Source organism: Meles meles, chromosome 5 (assembly GCF_922984935.1).
Source record: "Meles meles chromosome 5, mMelMel3.1 paternal haplotype, whole genome shotgun sequence".
NCBI lineage: Eukaryota > Metazoa > Chordata > Mammalia > Carnivora > Mustelidae > Meles > Meles meles.
In genome coordinates, this window is record NC_060070.1 from 46,536,505 (window position 1) to 46,555,985 (window position 19,481).

General features: G+C 37.1%; 1 protein-coding gene across 3 annotated transcripts in view; it reads left to right on the forward strand.

Moving 5' to 3' along the window:
* Nucleotides 1-19,481, forward strand: part of CEP162 (centrosomal protein 162) — a 97,766-nt gene that overhangs the window by 41,182 nt on the left and 37,103 nt on the right. For all 3 annotated transcript variants that reach the window (XM_046006681.1, XM_046006682.1, XM_046006683.1), the window contains 7 exons: nt 4,031-4,313; nt 5,227-5,485; nt 12,186-12,319; nt 12,575-12,802; nt 13,333-13,473; nt 15,537-15,649; nt 17,378-17,483. In XM_046006681.1, coding sequence (XP_045862637.1) covers nt 4,031-4,313; nt 5,227-5,485; nt 12,186-12,319; nt 12,575-12,802; nt 13,333-13,473; nt 15,537-15,649; nt 17,378-17,483 — 1,264 coding nt within the window. The remainder of the gene's footprint in view (nt 1-4,030; nt 4,314-5,226; nt 5,486-12,185; nt 12,320-12,574; nt 12,803-13,332; nt 13,474-15,536; nt 15,650-17,377; nt 17,484-19,481) is intronic.

A 19,481-nucleotide genomic window follows, 5' to 3' on the forward strand; every position in this document is an offset into this window, starting at 1 on the left:
AAGGCCATGTGCTGAAATGCTGGGTCTAGTATTCTTCCATTGATCTGCAGCACTAGTTAGTATGGGGTTTTTTTGTTTGTTTGTTTCTTTTTTTAAGATTTTGTTTATTTATTTGACAGACAGAGATCACAAGTAGGCAGAGAGGCAGACAGAGAGAGAGGAGGAAGCAGGCTCCCTGCTAAGCAGAGAGCCCGATTCGGGACTCAATCCCAGGACCCTGGGATCATGACCTGAGCCAAAGGCAGAAGCTTTAACCCACTGAGCCACCCAGGAGGCCAGTTAGTATGTTTTTTTGTTTTGTTTTGTTTTGTTTTGTTTTGTTTTCCATTTTATTTATTTTTTCAGCGTAACAGTATTCATTCTTTTTGCACAACACCCAGTGCTCCATGCAAAACGTGCCCTCCCCATTACCCACCACCTGTTCCCCCAACCTCCCACCCCTGACCCTTCAAAACCCTCAGGTTGTTTTTCAGAGTCCATAGCCAGTTAGTATGTTTTAAAGGGCCGATTATCCTCACTTACTGCTGTTTGGGAGTTGTGTTTGTGTTAATGAAGAGATTTGCTTACACATCTTGTGTCTTTGTTGGCGTAGGTGGAATCATTTTACTAATGTGAATTCTAAATAGAGATTTTTTCATTTAGGTTTCAAGTCTAAAAACAAGCAAGTATGCTTACATTAAAGGCATAATAATCATTACAGAAATGTCAATAGTATAAACTTTAATGTACATACCTGAAAACTCTTCAGTAAACTATAGTAAGATTATTAAAATTTTAGTAGCTAAACATCATCAAAAATGTACTTTTTTTTTTTTTTTTTTTAAAGATTTTATTTATTTATTTGACAGAGAGAGATCACAAGTAGGCAGAGAGGCAGGCAGAGAGAGTGAGAGGGAAGCAGGCTCCCTGCCGAGCAGAGAGCCCGATGCGGGACTCGATCCCAGGACCCTGAGATCATGACCTGAGCCGAAGGCAGCGGCTTAAACCACTGAGCCACCCAGGCGCCCCAAAAATGTACTTTTTGCTCACATCATAATCCTGTGTGTGTCCATGGGGTTGGTATAAGATTCTTTTCCACATAGTCATTTGGGACCTGGGCTGCTTTCTCATCAACACATGATTTTAAGGTTGTCCTGGTCTTATCCAACCAATTGATAAAGAAAGGAAACCAGTTGATAGCATAATTCCTTTTAACTCCCTCAACACAGAAGCATTCTATCACTTCAATTCACATTCTGTTGGTAAGAATTAACACATCTAGCTAACAGGGTCCAAGAGGCTGGGAAATGGGATTTGGTTGTATGCTTAGAAAGAAAAGTAAATGAGTCTGATAGGCATCTAGAATCTACCAGAATCCTCCCTTCTAATAGCTTAATATCCATTTTACCCTTCTTCACACAAATATCCATTATCCCCTCCCCAAAGCAAACATCCCAAAGTCCCATTCAGAACTGTGTCCATCTCAAAAGCCAGGATTTTCAGGTGAAGTACAGTCTTCATCAGGTTTGAAGGTGGCTTCTCGCTGTCTACTAGTCAGTGAATTAAAAACATAAGTTCTCTACTTTGTCACTCCCACCCAATATATAATAGTGAAGCTGCAACAATTACTCCTGTTCAGAAGGGAAAAATCTGAGGAAAATACAGCAATCAGTAATGCAGCCTTGAAACCCACTGGAAAGGCCTTATAACAATATTTATACTCTTGGCCACAACTGAAATGGATTTTGTGGGGACCCTATGCGCATGATAGAGGATGTATTCCTTTCTTAGTCCACTTCCTACCTGCAGATGATTTTAAGGCTCCCAAACAAGTGTCTGGCTTTTATTGTTTGTTTGTTTTTTAAACATAGTTGTAGTTTCTTTGTCATTACAGTTCTTTAAGAAAGTTTAGTTGGCTTCTGATCTTTTTGTTTCCAGTCAGTCCCATGTGCCAGTAACTACATTTAAAGTCAGTTTGGTAGACAGAGGTTTGAGATCTGCTTTAAGTTTTTGCTTTTTTTGTCCTCCTTTTTTCCCTCCCTCTCTCAATTCATTTGCAGCTATCTATATATTTTGGGGAACAATAATCTTAAGTGTGAAGAGGACTCCTTTAATATGATCTTTGTCAAAGGACTGAGTCACTCTTCTCTACTGAGAAGTCTCTTGAAATCCTGGTTTTTCATAGCATTTTTCAGTGCTGAATCCTACCATTAGGTTCACAGAGAGTGAACCGCAGAGGCACTGAGTTTCTAGACTCTCTCTGTTCTCTTTGATTTTTTCTTACAAACTGGCCCTTTTTTATCTTGAGTTCATATCTTTTACTATCTTGTCAAAAGTAGCCAATAGTAGCTAGCACTTAGAAACTCTCCTGCCATTTTTCTTATTACCTTAGACTCAGTAGCCATGTGATCTGCCTTATAAATTATTGTAGGTGACCATTTGGTAAATGTTTTGTCACTGTAAAACGTAGGTTGCCACTTCTCCAGCTTCCAGTATCATTTTCCTTGCTATCCAAAACCCAGCTACTAAGCCAATGACACATATCTTAGGTTCTTGTCACCACAGCATTCAGCATTCTAAAGGCAAGAACTAGTAAGAACTAGTAATTGGGCCTAGCTAGATTCAGGGAGGCCAGGAAATGTAGTTTAGTTAGTATGCAGGAAGAACAAGAGACAGTTTTGATGAGCTTCTAGCCAGATTCTGCTACCTGAAGAAGGAAAGAATTATTATATTTTCTGATGATTCTAAGTACTTTAGAAAGGTCTAACAATTACCAAGAAGCCAATCTATCTTATAAGAAAATAGTGGCTCTTAAACTTGATTTTATAAATGAAATTTTATAAATTATAAAATTAAATGATGTAATGGACCATGATTACTCAGTTTGAAAATCACAATATCCAGAGCACCTGGGTGGCTCACTTGGTTAAGCATCTGCCTTCGGCTCAGGTCATGATCCCAGGGTCCTGGGATCAAGTCCTGCATCAGGCTCCTTGCTTGTCAGGAAGGCTGCTTCTCTCTCTGCCTGCTGCTCTGCTTACTTGTGCTCTCCAGCTGTCTGTCAAATAAATAAATAGAATCTTTAAAAAAGAAGGAAGGAAGAAAGAAAGGAAGGAAATAATATCCTTTTTTTTGGAGCCCCTATGCTTTACTGATATTTAACCACATTTAGAACATTTCCTTAAGGAATATTTTCTCTATTTTAAAAATTGAACAGTCTGAAATATTACATTGTATTTAAGTGTTTTAAACCACAGAAATGATTTTATTTCAAGATACTAGTGATTTTCCTGTTTTACTTTTCAAATTTTTCCTATACTGTGATGAAATTTATGCTTTATAATATACTCTATTTCTCATTGCCACAAATTATTATTTCTTTAGTTTCTTCTCAAAGTATGTAAAATGTTTTTCCTGCTGACTTGATATTGTGGATAAAAGATTAAATACATGAAGTGCGTTAGAAATTCATTTTGGGGGGCACCTAGGTGGCTCAGTAGGTTAAGCCTCTGCCTTCAGCTCAGGTCATGATCTCAGGGTCCTGGGATGGAGCCCCACATCAGACTTGGTGCTCAGCAGGGATTTTGCTTCCCCCTCCCCCTCTGCCTGCCTCTCTGCCTACTTGTGATTTCTGTCAAATAAATAAATAAAATCTTAAAAAAAAAACAACTCATTTTTTATTTTATCTTACACAAAAGTGATCTCAGTCTTGCTTGGTTTGTCATTCTTTTGAAGTAGGTCTCAGAGTCATCCATTGTAATCTCTTATTTTATATGGCATTAAATTATATTATCTGAAATTTAAAGAGATATAGGACACTATATGAGTATACTAACCAGAATTACTAATAATGTATTTAACATTAATGACCTAATTTGAATAGTTATATTAAATATTAAATGTATTTAATATTCTATGTAAATAATATACATATTAAAATATAAATATTTCTTATATATTATGTGTGTAAATACCTGTGATATGTATGGTATATGTATATATAACTGTTATTTGAGGAGTCACCTAGGGTTCATTCTGTTTTCTTTTATAGCTCTAAGAAACTGGCTGATAGAAAAGAAACTGGATTTGTTAGCCCTTTACCCCTTAAGATGAACCCAAATATTATCTCTCAAGAGCCACGAAATGCAAACCAACTTTTTGACAGAAATGAAGAGAATGTGGTTTTACAAAAGACAACAAATAAAAGTAGAGAAAATGGCTGTCCAGGAGTAAATACTACAGAAGAACATATAGATAAAATGTATCTTGATATTTTGAGGAAAAAACTATCTGTTGGTCCTTCGCTATTGCTTCAGGAAGACAAAATAAATAAAGTAAGTGTTCATAATCTAAGTTGATTTGAAATATTGATAAATGAAGTTATATAAATACTGTTGATAAGTAGGTACTTGTTAAGTTAACGGGACTGATTACATACTAACCTCCATGTAGATCCTGGATATTTGTGAGCAGTATTTATTACAACATCCCATAGTCCCCAAATTTTAAAATACCACTATAGCATTAGCCTTCTTTTGGAAGCCATTCTTTACATTCTTCATTTGTTTTTAATAAGCATAGTCCAGAATTTGAGTGGCACAAGAAAATAAAGTTTATTCATCATTCTAGTGCTTTTTAATTAATCTTTCCAGTAGCATATGTTCTGCAAAAGTAGGTCAGTTGACATTTTATATAAATGCTATTAGCAGCTGTTGAGAAAGTTATACTTCACTATTTCTTTTTCTTCTGTTCTTGATCTATTCTGATTTATAGTTTCTTTGATCTCAATACTCTAGTTTTATTTTACGGTTTTAAGTTACGTGTTTACCATAAACCATCTCCAGGTTTTTGTAGAATATGACAGGGTATTGGTAAATTTTTATCTTGAGAATTCTGGAGAAAAAAAGATAAAATTTTATGTCATTTCCAAATATATTCTTTCCTGTTCTCTGCTGTATTAATTCTAATAATTAAACTTCTTGCATTCTGATAAGCTTATTTTGTTCTATTATTTTGTTTTGTTTTACTCCTGACTTTGAAGATGTGCTTCAAAATACTAAAATTCTGATGAGTTAGGCTTTGAGAACTTTAATGTGTAGTGGTTTGCCTTCTACAAACTATTATTTAGTAATCACTATATAACTAAACTATTATTTACCAATCACTTCTGTCATCTGTTAAATCTTCATTTACAGCTATAGTTGAAGTTTATTTAAGTCCTAAAAAGTTGCTACTTTTTGTATGCAGAATTTTAGACAACTCAGTTCTGGAGAAGAAGGGGCTATAACTGGTAAACAGGTGCCATACAAGAAGGCCAAAAGTGCACCTCCATTACTTAAGAGAAAACCCCAGAGTGGATTATATTCATCAGTTAGGAGCTCAGGCTATGGCCAACCCAGTTCACCATTCAAGACTTTTTCCACTCTTGAAAAGAAAACTTCAAAGGACATTATGAAAAGCAAAAACTTGAGATCCATTCCCACTTCAAATCAAGCTAGGAAAAAAGGTAATTATATTATATGCTTTTTTCATAATAGAGTTCTGTGCATATGGTATATTATTTAACTTTCCTTCTCTACTTTCCCTATTTCTCTCCTTCTATGAACTTTTCTATTCATAGGAAAGAATTCATCTTAAGATAGGATATTCCATTCTGAAAGATTTTGTTTACAGGATTTTGGTCATTGGCTCTGGGCTTTCCTGAATGACACTCATAAAGTATGGGAAGTAAATAGAGAATCAAACTCTTCCTCATCTGGTTGGAATATCCAGTGTTTTCCAGAGAAGAACTACAAATTCAAAATGCAAATGGCAACCTACAAATGAAGGTTGATTATAGAGATTATATAGACTGAGACAGGCTGGATGTTTTATGTAGCACATAATGCATATTTTTATATATCGCAGTGCCTCCGTTCGTTATTTCCTAATGCAGTCATTTATATTGACTGTAGGAAAGGGTACTTTTCAACTTAGAAGCCCATGCAGCTATTAAAAGCAATAGAAATGTTCAGATCAGACCGACATTTCTGCTGCCTTTAAATTCCAGTAAGGAAGGGAGAGCAGTGGTGCCAGAAGCATTTTGTCCTTCCCTTTGTGATTAAATTTAATAGGTGACCAGTTTCATCATTGTTATATGGTGATAGTTGTCATGAAGAGATCTGTCCTCACTGGAAAATGCATTTCTGGCTTGAAATGTCTTTCCTGGCTTTTCCCTAAGACTATTAAGTCCAGGACCACTTTGACTCTATTTTAAACTCTTTAGGCATTAAAGACTCTCTCCTGCCTTTGTGTGTGTATTTGCTGCAGCAACCTGTGCATCTTAGATGGAAAGGAAAGCCAAGACTTATTTATGTCAGAGTAGAGGAGAATAGCAGCAGGAGGTAGAGACAGGAATAATCTCTATTCTGTTCTGTAGAGACAGGAATATGATTCAGTAGGATTAATGCAGGCATCCTTTCCTCTTGTTCTTAAACTGTGAACCTCTAATTCCTTCTCCTACAAAGTCTTTTGTATTGCCTTATTTTCTCTTATTTTTGAAATGACTCTTCTGTATGCAAGTGGAGATGACAAGGAACCAGTTAGATAGTAAAGTCTGGAGTTCAAGAGGGAGGTATGGACTACAGATCTGATTTAGGAGTTACTGTTAAAACTGTTATAGATGGGGGACCCCTGGGTCTCTCAGTCGGTTTAGTATCGCCTTCGGCTCAGATCATGATCCCAGAGTCCTGGGATTGAGTTCCATATTAGGGTCCTTGCTCAACGGGGAGCCTGCTTCTCCCTCTGTCTGCCACGCCCCCTGCTTGTGTGCTCGCTCTCTCCCTTCCACTCTCTGGAAATAAATAGAATCTTAAAGAAAAAAAAAACAAACAATATATATGGTTTTTAAGTCATGAGACTGACAGAAGTTATCAAGAGAGTGAGTATTGCTATAGAAGGATAGCAAACCAAGGCCTGACCCCTGGGCATGCTAACCTTAGGAAGTCAGGGGAAAGAGGAGTAACCTGCAAAGAGAAGAGGTTAAGGTTGGAAGAAACCTGAATATGTGGGATCCTGAAAGCCAAGTGAAGAAGGGAAAATTTATCTATCAGTTGCTGCTGAGAGAGAAAGAAAAGTGGAAACTGGGAACTGACCTTTGGGTTTAGCACGGAGGAGGTCGTTGGTAAACGACCATGGTTATATGGCTGTAAAAGGTGAACTGAATTAGAATAGGAGGGAATGGGAGAGTTAAAACTGAGTATAGGCCAGGAGGAAAGAGTGTAAAAGGCCAAAAAAAAAAAAAAAAATTGGGGACAGTAGCTGGCATAAGAAGTAGAGTCAAGAAAAGCTTTTGTTTACTTTTTTTTTTTTAATGGTAGAAATAATAGTATGCCTAATAGTATGTCAACACATTTTGGAAAGATTTCAATAGATTCGTGATGGTGAGAGGGGAAGAATTACTAGAGCAATGTCCTTGAGTAGAGGAATTACAGTGGAATCTAGCGTTCATTGAAGGGGTTGGCTCTGGACAGAGGCATGGACAATTCATCTGTGCAAGCAGATGGGAGAGAGGAAGCCATAGGTGCAGATACTGATGGGTAGGTAGAAATGGTGAAAGAATATGGATGATTTCTTCTGATTGCTTCCATCTTCTCTGAGAAATAAAACATCATTAGCTGGCATTGAGGATGGAGTAGGAGTGTTAGAGGAGAGAAGAGAAGATATGAAATAGCCATCCTGGAGGACTAGACTGCCCACAGCAAAGTCTTCTTGAAGTTAGTGATTATGGATTTAAATTGATACCAGGCAACGTAATTTGTGTGTGTATGTGTGTGTGTGTGTATTTGTGAATGTTCACATTTTGCTGCATGATTGCAGGTGTTGGACACTTGTATAATTGGATTTACCAAGAAGTGGTTTTTGCCAAATGAGTGCAATGAACTGAGAAAGGAGCAAGAAGGGAGCTAATGGTGTATGTGGACTTCAAGTTGAGTAAGGAAGGACATCAAGGGGTGTAATACGGTATGAAATGGGTAGGATCAACCATCTATGAGGTACCATTGGGTTAAAGGATTGATGGACTCCAAATACCAAAGGGCATGAAGGGGGAGATAGGACTGATACAGAGTAAATGCCTAAGACTGAGATGAGAAGTGATTGTGTTACTAGTAAAGAAAAGGCCTGTACCAATAGAAGTAGCTGAAGTGGAGAGGTTAAGTATAAGGACCCAAGAGCCAAGGGTTGAAGGGATCCCTATGAGAGTATTGAAATTACCAAGAATGAAGACAGAAATAATGTCACAGAGGGTAGAAAAGAAATAAGGGGCATGATTTGGAGGTTGAGAGAGGAAAGCAACAATATTATTATGAGTATTTTTTCCTGTTTCAAGATTTTGCAGTATTTGTGACTACCAGAATGAAAATAAAACAGTAAAATTTATATTAAAGTACAGTATAAACCTTGACTATCCATTTTTATACTGAGTTCCTTTTTTTCATTAGAATATTAAATATGATTTTTTCTCCCTTTTTATTGTAAAATTCCCCCAGAGCAATTTTAGTTTTATTCAGAATTTTAATTCCTTTGGGATGGCTGTTACTTTTTACAGGTTATGTTCTCAGACAAGCAGACTCTGTGAGATAGAGATTAGTGTACAGAAAATCTAGAGGATGCACTTGGAATCAACACTGACTAAGATGAAAAAGAAACCAGCTGCTGGGGCTTACTCAAGAGTTTCTCTTTTTCATGCAACAAGAAGGGAAATGAATGAATGAGTGAATGAATGAATGAATGAAAAAAATGAAAGAAGACAGGAATAGGTGGTTCAGAGCTGGTGCCACTGTGCAAGGAACCAGATCACTTCTGTCCTGCTACAAAGTCCTTTATCTGTCACTTTTATCATCATTATAACAAGGTGACTATTTCAGCCTCCAGCCCCAGTCAGGAGGAAAGGTAAAAGGTCCATGCCAGTTAAATCCTCAACTTCTTCATCAGGAAAGTTGTGACTTTTCTGGAAGCCCATGTAAGAAATTTTTGCTTTCATCTTACTAGCCTGAATTTTGATCTTATGTCCACCCTCAGTTGCCTAGAGTCCAGGGAGATGAGTATTTTCAACTGGTACATTGCCGCCCAGAGCAGATTAATAGGGAGGTTTCTATTAATAGAGAAGAGGATGAGATTGACAATTAGCAGTACCTGCTGTGTGGTTATTTTCCTTTTTATTTTAAATTAGTTTTCTTTGGCTATTAACTTATGTTCTTATTTTTGGACTAATAAGTTTCTTCTTTTTTTAAGATTTTATTTGTTTGAGAGAGAGTGAACACAAGAGCAACAAGTTGGGGAGAGGGGCAGAGGGAGCAGCAGACTCCCCACTAAGCAGGGAGCCCGGATGTGGAGCTGGAGCCCAACGTGGGGCTGGAGCCCGATGTGGGGCTCGATCCCAGGACCCTGAGATCATGACCTGAGCCAAAGGCAGATGTTTAACTGTCTGAGCTACCCAAGTGCCCCTGGACTAAAAAGTTTCTTGTCAAAAAAGGAATAGTTGCTCATAATTTAAATAAAAAATACAGAAAAGTAAAAAGAAAGCAGTCATTTTGCAAGAAGTGATGGGTGTCACACCGAGCAACATTTCGTGCATAGATAGTGGATGGAAGGAAGGAGAGAGGTAGACATATGGCCAAACGGACAAAACATTTTTTAAGAACAGGCTCACTCTTTACAAGTTCTTTTTTTGATTTTTTTAGATTGATTTATTTATTTTTGAGAGAGAGTATGTATGGGTAGGGAAAGGGGCAGAGGGAGAAGGAAGGAGAGACTTCAAGCAGACTCCCCACTGTGTGCAGAGCCCAACTCAGGTTTCTATCCCTGATCAAGAGTTAGATGCAATGCTCAACCAACCCTACAGGTTCTTTTAAATAAAATATTAGATTTATTTTTTTCTTAAATCTGTGTGAAGGAAAAGAAACTTCATCCTGAAAGAACCCTTTAAAAAAAATAGGTTTTGTTTTTTGTGGTTTTTTTTTAAGATTTTATTTATTTATTTGACAGTGAGAGAGAAGGAGCACATAAGCAGGGGGATCAGCAGAGGGAAAGGGAGACACAGACTCCCCACTGAGCAGGTAGCCCGACGTAGGGCTTGATCCTAGAACCCTGAGATTATCACCTGAGCTGAAGGCAGTTGCTTAACCAACTGAAGCCACCTAGGCACCCCAAGAAAATAGGTTTTGGAAACCACTCAAAGATTGTCAGAATCATGCTGCTTTTAACTGCATTTTCAATTTTATATATTATCAGTTTTCCCTTCTATGAAGTACAAGGTAGTAAAACTCTTACATCCCCCACTCACATGCCTTTTACTCATTTTTGTTGATTTCCTTTTTCCTTGTTCAAGTTTATTTATGATACTCTGTCCTGCAACCTTAATTCCCCTCAGCTTTTGAATTTAGGTCTTGGTTCTGATTATTAAAGAGGTGGGATGCTTTTCATGAGTGCCTTAGCCATAGCTTCTCCATTCTGGAATTATTTTGATTGGCTTATTATTTGACTTAAATTTTCTTAATCCCATTGTTTTTTCAAGAAGGGTTCATTGGAGTCCAAATTCTGCAGTGTTTTCCTATTTAAGTTTTATATTCAGGCAAATTTTCTGTCATTTGTAAAGGAAAAAGATAGTGGGTATGGGCCATTACTCAAAATAATTACTTAGAGAAATCAAAATTAAGTATTCAAGAAGAGAGTATTCTGGTACGAAAGCACTGGCTGACTACCACTTGAATAAAAACCACCTGCCACGCTTAGCTGCCACTTCCTAGGGAGAATGACAGTGCTAGCACATCACACCTGTTCACTGGCCACGTTAATGGATCTCCAGTGACTTGGAAGGGTGAATGCCAGGTTTTACCATGACTCAGTTTCTTTTTGAACACTTTAAAAAGGTTCTCCAGAAAACCTCCTACACGGAATAGACCAATTAAATATGACTACTACTCCGTAAGGAAATCCCCTGTCTGCCTGCTTGCCTGCAAAAAAGATTAGAAAGAAAATTTTGGGTGAGGTGCTACTGGTGACTTGTTTCTTTTTTTGACTTTTTTGCATTTTCCAAATATTTTAATAACCATGTATTTTTTCACTTTTAATGAAAAAGTAAACTTTACACTTAAAAGTTAGTCTCTTGAAGAAATTATATTTAAAAATATAAATTCTAAATTCTTCATTTACTTCTAAGGTAGATAAATAAATGTTTACTGATTGTTTAGCTCAGAACTTGTAGTATTTGAATATGTGCCTCAAGATCTCTTCCAGGTAATTCTCATAAACATTCTTTTTATTATTAACTGAGTAATTTATTGTCCTTAGAATTATTCCTACTGGTTGGGTATTTACTAGGTACCCTAAAAGCTGAAAATTTGACCAGAACATACATTAATCACATTTTTTCTAGTTTAATATATATTATCAGGGTTTTATGGCAGTATTATAATTTTATTTTTTAAGTCAAATTTAGACTAGCTGTTAGAAAATTTCCATGCAATTTATATTATTCCATTGGTACCATATCTTGAAACACATTATTTGTGAAAAGTGTGCTCTGAAAGCACACTTAATCTGAACTAAAATGCCTCATACAGTTAATCAGCTTCTCTTTGATTCATCATTTAGATATTCTTATTGCTATGACTTTTTTTTTTTTAAGGTTTTATTTATTTGACAGAGAGAGGGAGAGAGAGAGAGTGCGTGCACATGAGCAAAGGGGCAAAGGGGAGAGGGAGAAGTAGGCTCCCCCCTGAGCAAGGAACCCGACATGGGACTCTTTCACAACTCTGGCATCATGACCTGAGCTGAAGGCAGCGCTTAACTGACTGAGCTACCCAGACGTCCCATCTGTGACTGTTTTAAAGAAGAGTTTATTTAAAATTACTGAACCTGAAATTATCCCTGCTCACATTCTCCTCACCTTTTTTTTATTTTTTATTTTTTTTGCTCCATTTATCATTTGACATGAATCTTGGGTCAGTTAGCTTTCTCTGTCAAATTGAGTGAAATGTTGATTATGGCAGCAGTTCTGAGCGCAGTGAAACAGCTGTGTTAAGTGTTAGACCTCAGCCAATTTCCAGATCCTCTTCTATCCTAATGTTCCCATTGTATTAGTACTTACTGTTACATAATTGCTGAATACACATTCAACTTTGTTTGCATTTATGGTGCTTCTGTCCATTGTTTAAAATAATTAGAAATCTTATCTGGAACAAAAGTCATCAAGCCTGCTGCTTTGGGTAGAGCAGCTTCCAAAACTGAAAGTTGCCTGGCTACTCCTAAGAAGGCTGAAGATTCTACAGAAACGGATTACTGTCTTCAGTTTCAGAATGTAGGTATTGAATTTCAAAATCACATTTGTAATTTTTTTGTTTTATTATATTAAAAGTAAATAAATAGTGAAATTTCTTTTGCATCAAGCATGATGTTCTAATCTTACTGAAACATTTATTGATTTCCTTATATGATAGAACATCGTTAACCGTGTCATTTTTATTCATTGTGTGTTGTTTTTTTTTTCCTAACCACCTGTGTTCAAATCTAGTATGTAAATATACTATATTGAAGTAATGCTTCTCCTTTAAAGGCCTCTTCAGGATACCGTGGTGAGAACAAGGAGACGGAGTTTATTATGTTTAAAAGAGTTCAGGAAGCAGAGGAAAAATGGAGGGGTGCACAAGCCCTGATTGAGCAAATTAAAGTTACATTCTCAGAAAAAGAGAGAGAGCTGGAAAGTAAGATGGAAGAACTAAAGAGACAACAGGAAAAGGAACTCTTCAAACTGAACCAAGACAATTACATTCTTCAAACCAAGGTACTAGATACATTGTCATAATTCTCCTTTTATTGATTAAAAAGAACTTGTACTCCCTGCAAATGCATTGTCATCCTTTGTTCCTGGAGCTGTTTGACTTGATGTATTTGCTATATAAAATATGAGCATGGATCCCAAGACAGCCTCCTCTCAACAGAGCCTAAATCAAACCCACTGGGAAAAAAATCAAAATTTAAATTGATTCATTTTGATAATTTTCTTCCGTTAGCAGACCTTTTTGAAAACAAATCCCTTAGTTCACTATGACCTTCAAAGGAGACAGTTTCAGAAAGAATTGCTAGAGAAGGCCTAGATTCAGAGAATGACATGGTGTAGCATTTCTCAGTTACTCTCATCACCAGAACCATCAGCAGAAAACATCACACTGTAATGATTTAGCTAGTTGGTGTTAATAACATTGTAGTTATAGGACAGTTTCAGATCTGTGCACCTTGAGTTTTCTGTTATTCTTCCTCATTTCTCACTTCATCATCTCCTTTCCTAAATAAAATGTCTGTATTTTCTCAAAGTTAAGTAGCTTTGAAGAAACAAACAAAAAGCAAAGATGGTTACATTTTGGAGAAACAACTGATCCTGTCACTGAAGAAAAATTGAAGGAAATTAAAAAAGAAATACAGGAACAAGAGACACTTCTTCAAGGATATCAACAGGTGTGGTGATTTTTCATCACTTTGTGAATTTATTCTTGAGATCCTTTGATTATTACAAAAAATAAGGCATATTAAGATATTTCTGTGCTTATGTAGCAAGTAACAGGAATTCTGGCAAATATGAGTAAGTAATAATTTGACTAGTCTGAACATTATTTGTGGGTATATAATTAAGTTAAGAGAATGGGTTCTGGATTCAAAGAATCCGGTGTTAGTCCTCCCTCCACTGCTGTGCAGCCTTGGGCAAATCACTTCACCTCTCTAAGCCAGTTTTCCTCATCTGTCAGTAGGGATGGTAATAACAGTAGCTGCCTCATATGATGATTAGGAAATTAAAATAAGATAGCGCAAAAAAGTAAAATATAAGAAAGTGCAAACCAACCTCTTAGTTACCTGGCACACAGTAACCAATTAGTAAATGTCCCTTATTACTATTTTTAATAGCCATATTCCTTAGACACTGCCCTATTTTTCTTTAGTTTTCTGTAATTTTTTCAGTAGATTATATTGACTAGTTTGGGTATTTTATTCAGAAATACAAATCTGAAATTAATTGCCAATGGCCTGAGAGTGAAAAAATTTGAATGAAATGAGAAAAAAAATCTGTATGTCTTATAGAAGGCAGATACTTGCCATGTGTGATGGATTCTTGGTTATGCTGACCAGCCAATAGCCAGGACGGGTTTAGTAATCCCCAGCACAAAACTTCATCTTAGTTTCCTCCTCTTTTTTCCCTGACTTCCCGCCCCTTCTCTTTCTTACTCATTACCTTTTTGTCTTTTGACTTTTAAGCATCAAGCCTGTCAATAATAAGCATTATCATCTGAGGATAACCAGAGAAAGCATTGTCTTATCCGTGATTTGCAACTTTCCTATAGATGAAATACTGATTTTGTTGGGCACACTGCCCCAGAGTTAGTGAGAACCTTCCATATCCTTTGCCTGCCTTTGTGATCTTGCTGTAGAGAACACCCATTTTGATTTTGATTTTTTTTTGTTTTTTATTTTATTTTTTTTTGATTTTTTTTGTTTTTTAAAGACTTATTTATTTGTTAGAGCAAGAGCACGGGGTGGGGGTCGGGAGGGCAGCAGCAGGAGAGAGGGAGAGAATCCCAAGCAGACTCCTCCCTGAGTGTGTAGTCCAGCCTGGGGCTCGATCCCATGATCCCCAAGATCACAACCTGAGCCAAAACCAAGAGTTGGTTGCTTAACCAACTGTGCCACCCAGGCACCCCGAGAGCACACATTTTTAAGGAGTATTTCACAGACCCATAAGGGTGCCAGCTACCTTCTCCCACAAATATAACACAAAACTTTGCATATCTTTGTAACTTACGTTGCAGGTATTTAAGCACGGACCATCTTACCAAGCAGTAGGCCAGACGGGGTGAGACAGTCCATAGTTTTTATTAGATTCTCAAAGGTCCTTGGTTTTCATCAGATTCTAAATTTTATAAAAAAGTTAATAAGCCACAGCACCTAATCACAGATTGGTTTGAGTCACTCTTTAGTCCAAGACTGGTGTAGAACTGGTTCTAGTCTCTGCTCTGCCTTGTCCTTACACTTTCAGAAATACCTGTTCTCTAACTCCCGGCTCACAGAAAGTTCCAGAAACAAGCACGAAACAAGCCATTGTGACTATCTGTATCCTGTTACCTCATTGCAGGGAGCTGGGTTAGAATCAGAAAAAAGAGGATGCAGACAGTCGCAGTGGACCCTTCTGCCCCTGGTCCACACAGTTGGGCTGTGGTTATTTCTGCAGCCACTTGCTTCCTTGCTCCTGTGAGAGACAACGCCTTGTACTAATATTAGGATCTATGGCTTTGGGAATTTTTGCAACTTTTTTTTTTCAAGTAAGCATTTTGGAAAGAATTGTTTTCAGATAAGAGGTTTTCTTCTGAGATGATATAAAGAGTTTTAAAAAGGTTTTGCTTACTCAAAACTGAATAAATTTAAAAGACTTTAAAAATGTTTAAAGGATGTATCTGTTGTGAGCATATATACTTATGCTATATAAGTACTAATGACTTTTAACTAAAATGAAATTTTCTGTTTACAAAAAGGAAAATGAAAGATTGTATAATCAAGTGAAAGATCTCCAAGAACAAAACAAGAAAAATGAGGAGCGAATGTTCAAGGAAAACCAGAATTTATTCAGTGAGTTAGCTTCCTTAAAGTAAGTCTTTTCTGAATTTGTAAAATCAAAATATATTTAGACTATTTCTAATCATTTTATTGTTATATTAAAAATACATTTTTACTTAAAACTGAAAAAAGTTTTACACTTCTTTATAGTTTGTAACTTTATAGGTTTAATATTCAGTGTATTTTTCTTTTAATACTAGATGACTAGTAGTACATATTTTAGTATTTTCAGCATACTCATATTTGAGTTTGACATCAGTTTTAGGAAATTGAATACACGGTATTCCTCTTGACCAGTCGTTAAGCCTGAGATGCTTAACCATTTCCTAAGAAACTATGTGATTAATAATACTAAAAATATATGTATCCTACAACTCTCACTTAATGTTGTAGGTCAGGTTCTGTAGAAGTAGAGCTTGAGGTAGGGATCCTTATGGAGGTGATTTCTTATTATTTTTTTCATTCTAAATAATATTTCTTATTATTCTGAGGATAACTCTCAGGAGAAGGGGAACAAGAGAAGCAAGAATGGGTAAGGGGAGGGAAGCTAAGTAGGAACGTGGTTTTAGCCAGAGACTGGTTGTATTTATTCTGTTCTTAACCAGAAAGCTGAGGAAAACAGATTGCATCACAGAGTTGGTCCCATTTGGGGCGAGGGGAGCAACTTTTTATACTCTCAAACTAGTCAGTCACTGGCTGAGGTATGCCCTGGGAAAGGAGTGAGTGAGGGATCACCTCTAGGCCAGGAGGGCAGAGGCTGTTATTTGGCTGAGGAAGGCAGAGGCTGTTATTTGGCTGAGAGCATTTCTCCAGAGAAGAACTTGTGAGTTGTTATTAACCTGCACTCAGCATGGCAGGCTCAGGGAGCACCAGGACCTACTCAGGAACCAGAGTTTAGGCTGTAAGATCATTTAGATATGACTACATCCAGCTTTAACATTTTTTAAGTGAAAACGCTGAACTCACAAACATGGGCAAGTTGGGGTACTATCTTCTTTTAGGAAATGGTTCACCAGTTTTGTGTCCCTTCACATAGACACCTAATCACTTAGATAGGACTGCTATTAGAAGAAGCTTCTTTGGCCTTGACTGTATGATCCCAAGCCAGTTGTGATAATCTGCACAGTACTGATGCATCAAAGTATTTATATCTGATTTCTTTTCAGTCAACAAATTATTCTGAAGTATCACATGTTATGTGGGTTTAAAAGAGAAGATCTATTCCTCCATCCCAAACTGTACCTTTAAAGGCACTTTCATGATGAAATAGATGGTTTCTTTATGTTAGGATTAGATGATTTTAAATGTGTTCCTAAACTCCTTGTATAATATTTCTGGAAAACCAGAAAAATTGTTTCTGACTTCAGATAATAGACTGTGTTTGGTTTTGTTTGTCATTTGTGATTTGTGTTTCTTCTAAAGGAATCTAGAATGATGAGGCAGGGATGAAGTAATACCCCAGGAAGAATGCAGCCCATCTTTCTGGGACATTAGGAATTTTTTCCTCCAAGAATTAGAAAGTATTTTTATATTATAAATAAAGGAAGATGTTAGGTTTCGATTCCTTTAAATTGAAAAAACATCTCCCTTAGAGTGTACTTCTTTTAGTATTTTAATCTTCAAAGTAAATAACCTTCTTCTTTTCAGTGGCTCAAATAGTTGCAATGTCCATTGATTTTTTAATTTTAAGAATTGTATATTTTGCATTGAAAGGAGTACTTTGTTAAAAAAAAATCTTTCTAATTTCAAAATAAATCAGAGAACAGATGCACAGAAGTCGGTTCCTGTCTCAAGTAGTTGAAGATTCAGAACCCACCAAAACCCAGAATTTTACAGATCTGTTAGCAGAACTACGGGCGACACAGGTAAGTTGCATAACAATAGTAAAGAATTTATTAAAATTTCTACATGTGTAAAAAAAATCCTTTTTTGTAATTTATGAATAGATAAAATCTGTTACAAATTTCATACCATTAAAAAATGAAGGTATATCTAAAATTAGCATTTAGGGGTGCCTGAGTGGCTCATTCCATTAGGTGTCTGCCTTTGGCTTGGGTCTTCATCCCAGGGTCCTGGGATCGAGCCCTATGTTGGGCTCCCTGCTCCAGGGGAAGTCTGCTTCTCCCTCTCTTTATGCACCGCCCCCCCCCGACTCATGTACACATGCGCGTGCGCGCTCTCTCTCTCTCTCCCCCCCCCGCTCCCCCGCTCTCAAGTAAAATCTTAAAAAAAATTTTTTTAATAAATAAATAAAATTACCATTTAATATACACATGACCTTAGTAGAGACAATGACATAATACTGGTTTTCAAAGGCATCCTCTTTATAATCCAGCCTCTCATCTAGTGAGCATCACATGGAGCCATATTGGAGGCATAACCTTACTTAGGGCATATATGCCTTACATAAACAAATTCCTTATTAGAAATGTCAGCTAATACTTTGAAGGTGATTATTCACCTTAAAACATTAGAGGGTTTTGAAGGGTCAGGGGTGGGAGGTTGGGGCAACCTGAGGGTTTTGAAGGGTCAAGGGTGGGAGGTTGGGGGAACAGGTGGTGGGTAATGGGGAGGGCACGTTTTGCATGGAGCACTGGGTGTTGTGCAAAAAGAATGAATACTGTTACGCTGAAAAAATAAATAAAATGGAAAAAAAAATAATAAAATAAAATAAAAAACATTAGTTGGCTTTTTACTCTGCACTTCTAGAAGGCAGACTGTGTCTACAAATATTTCATCCTGTGTACCTAAGACTGATGTGAGATACAGTAGCTGCTCCATAGGATATGGCTTAGAATTTTCTAAAGTGGTATTTACCAGTGGGAGAAGTTTTGTAACTTTGAGCAGGTTAATTCTGTTTGAAGCAGAACAGTTCCATGTATTGCACAGTTTTTGTCATCACTTTCCCCAGGAAACATGTGTTCATAGCACTCACCAGTGATTATAAGAATCAAAAGCACAGCCGCATTTCCAGACTTGTCCCTTGTGGGAGGGTAGTTAATTCTCCCCACTTCTTCCCATGAAGAACCTTGGCATGAGACTAAAAAGCCCTTCTAACCTATTTGAATGACTGTATGAATTAGAAAAATGCCAATTACATACCACTTTTTAACAAGAAATTATATAGTTTTGTTACGTAGAAGTCTAAACATACCCCAGTTTAATAACATGTTTAGTAGGCTTTTGTGGTATATAAAATGCAGCTTCAAGTATGAATCTATCTGGCAGCTTCCTTCAGATGCACGTATGCATGTATAGCATGATTGGGTAGGTAGACATATAGGTTAGAAGAACGAATGAATGGTTGGACACCCCCTAACTCCCTGGCCAGTAGACCTCAAAAATAGCAAGTTAAAAGAGAAATTAATATCACTGTGTTTTATGAAGGCTTGGAAAACCACAGTGGCTCTGTTGTTGGGTACCTGCCTTTGGCTCAGGTCATGATCCCAGGTTCCTGGGATCAGGCCCCTCATCGGCCTCCCTGCTCTGCGGGAAGCCTGCTTTTCCCTCTCCACTCTCCCTGCTTGTGTTCCCTCTCTGTGTGTCTCTCGCTATCAAATAAATAAATAAATAAAATCTTTAAAAAAAAAAAATAAGAAGGTTTCAACCCAAACATTAGCTTTCTTCAAATTGTTATTAGCCACCTTTTTTGTTGTTGTTGCAAAATGGTGGTTTTTTAAAGCACGGGGACAGGACCCATGGGCAGAAAGAGCTGCTGCCCCAGGTTGTGAGGGATGGTAGGTTATGTACCCTGCGGTTGGGGGAAGGTGAGGAGATGGGAGGTGTCAAAGGAGTTTCTTATGCTAAAGAGGGCCTACAAGGTGCTGGGAGTATCCCAGAGGTCTTCTGGCTTGATCATTGTT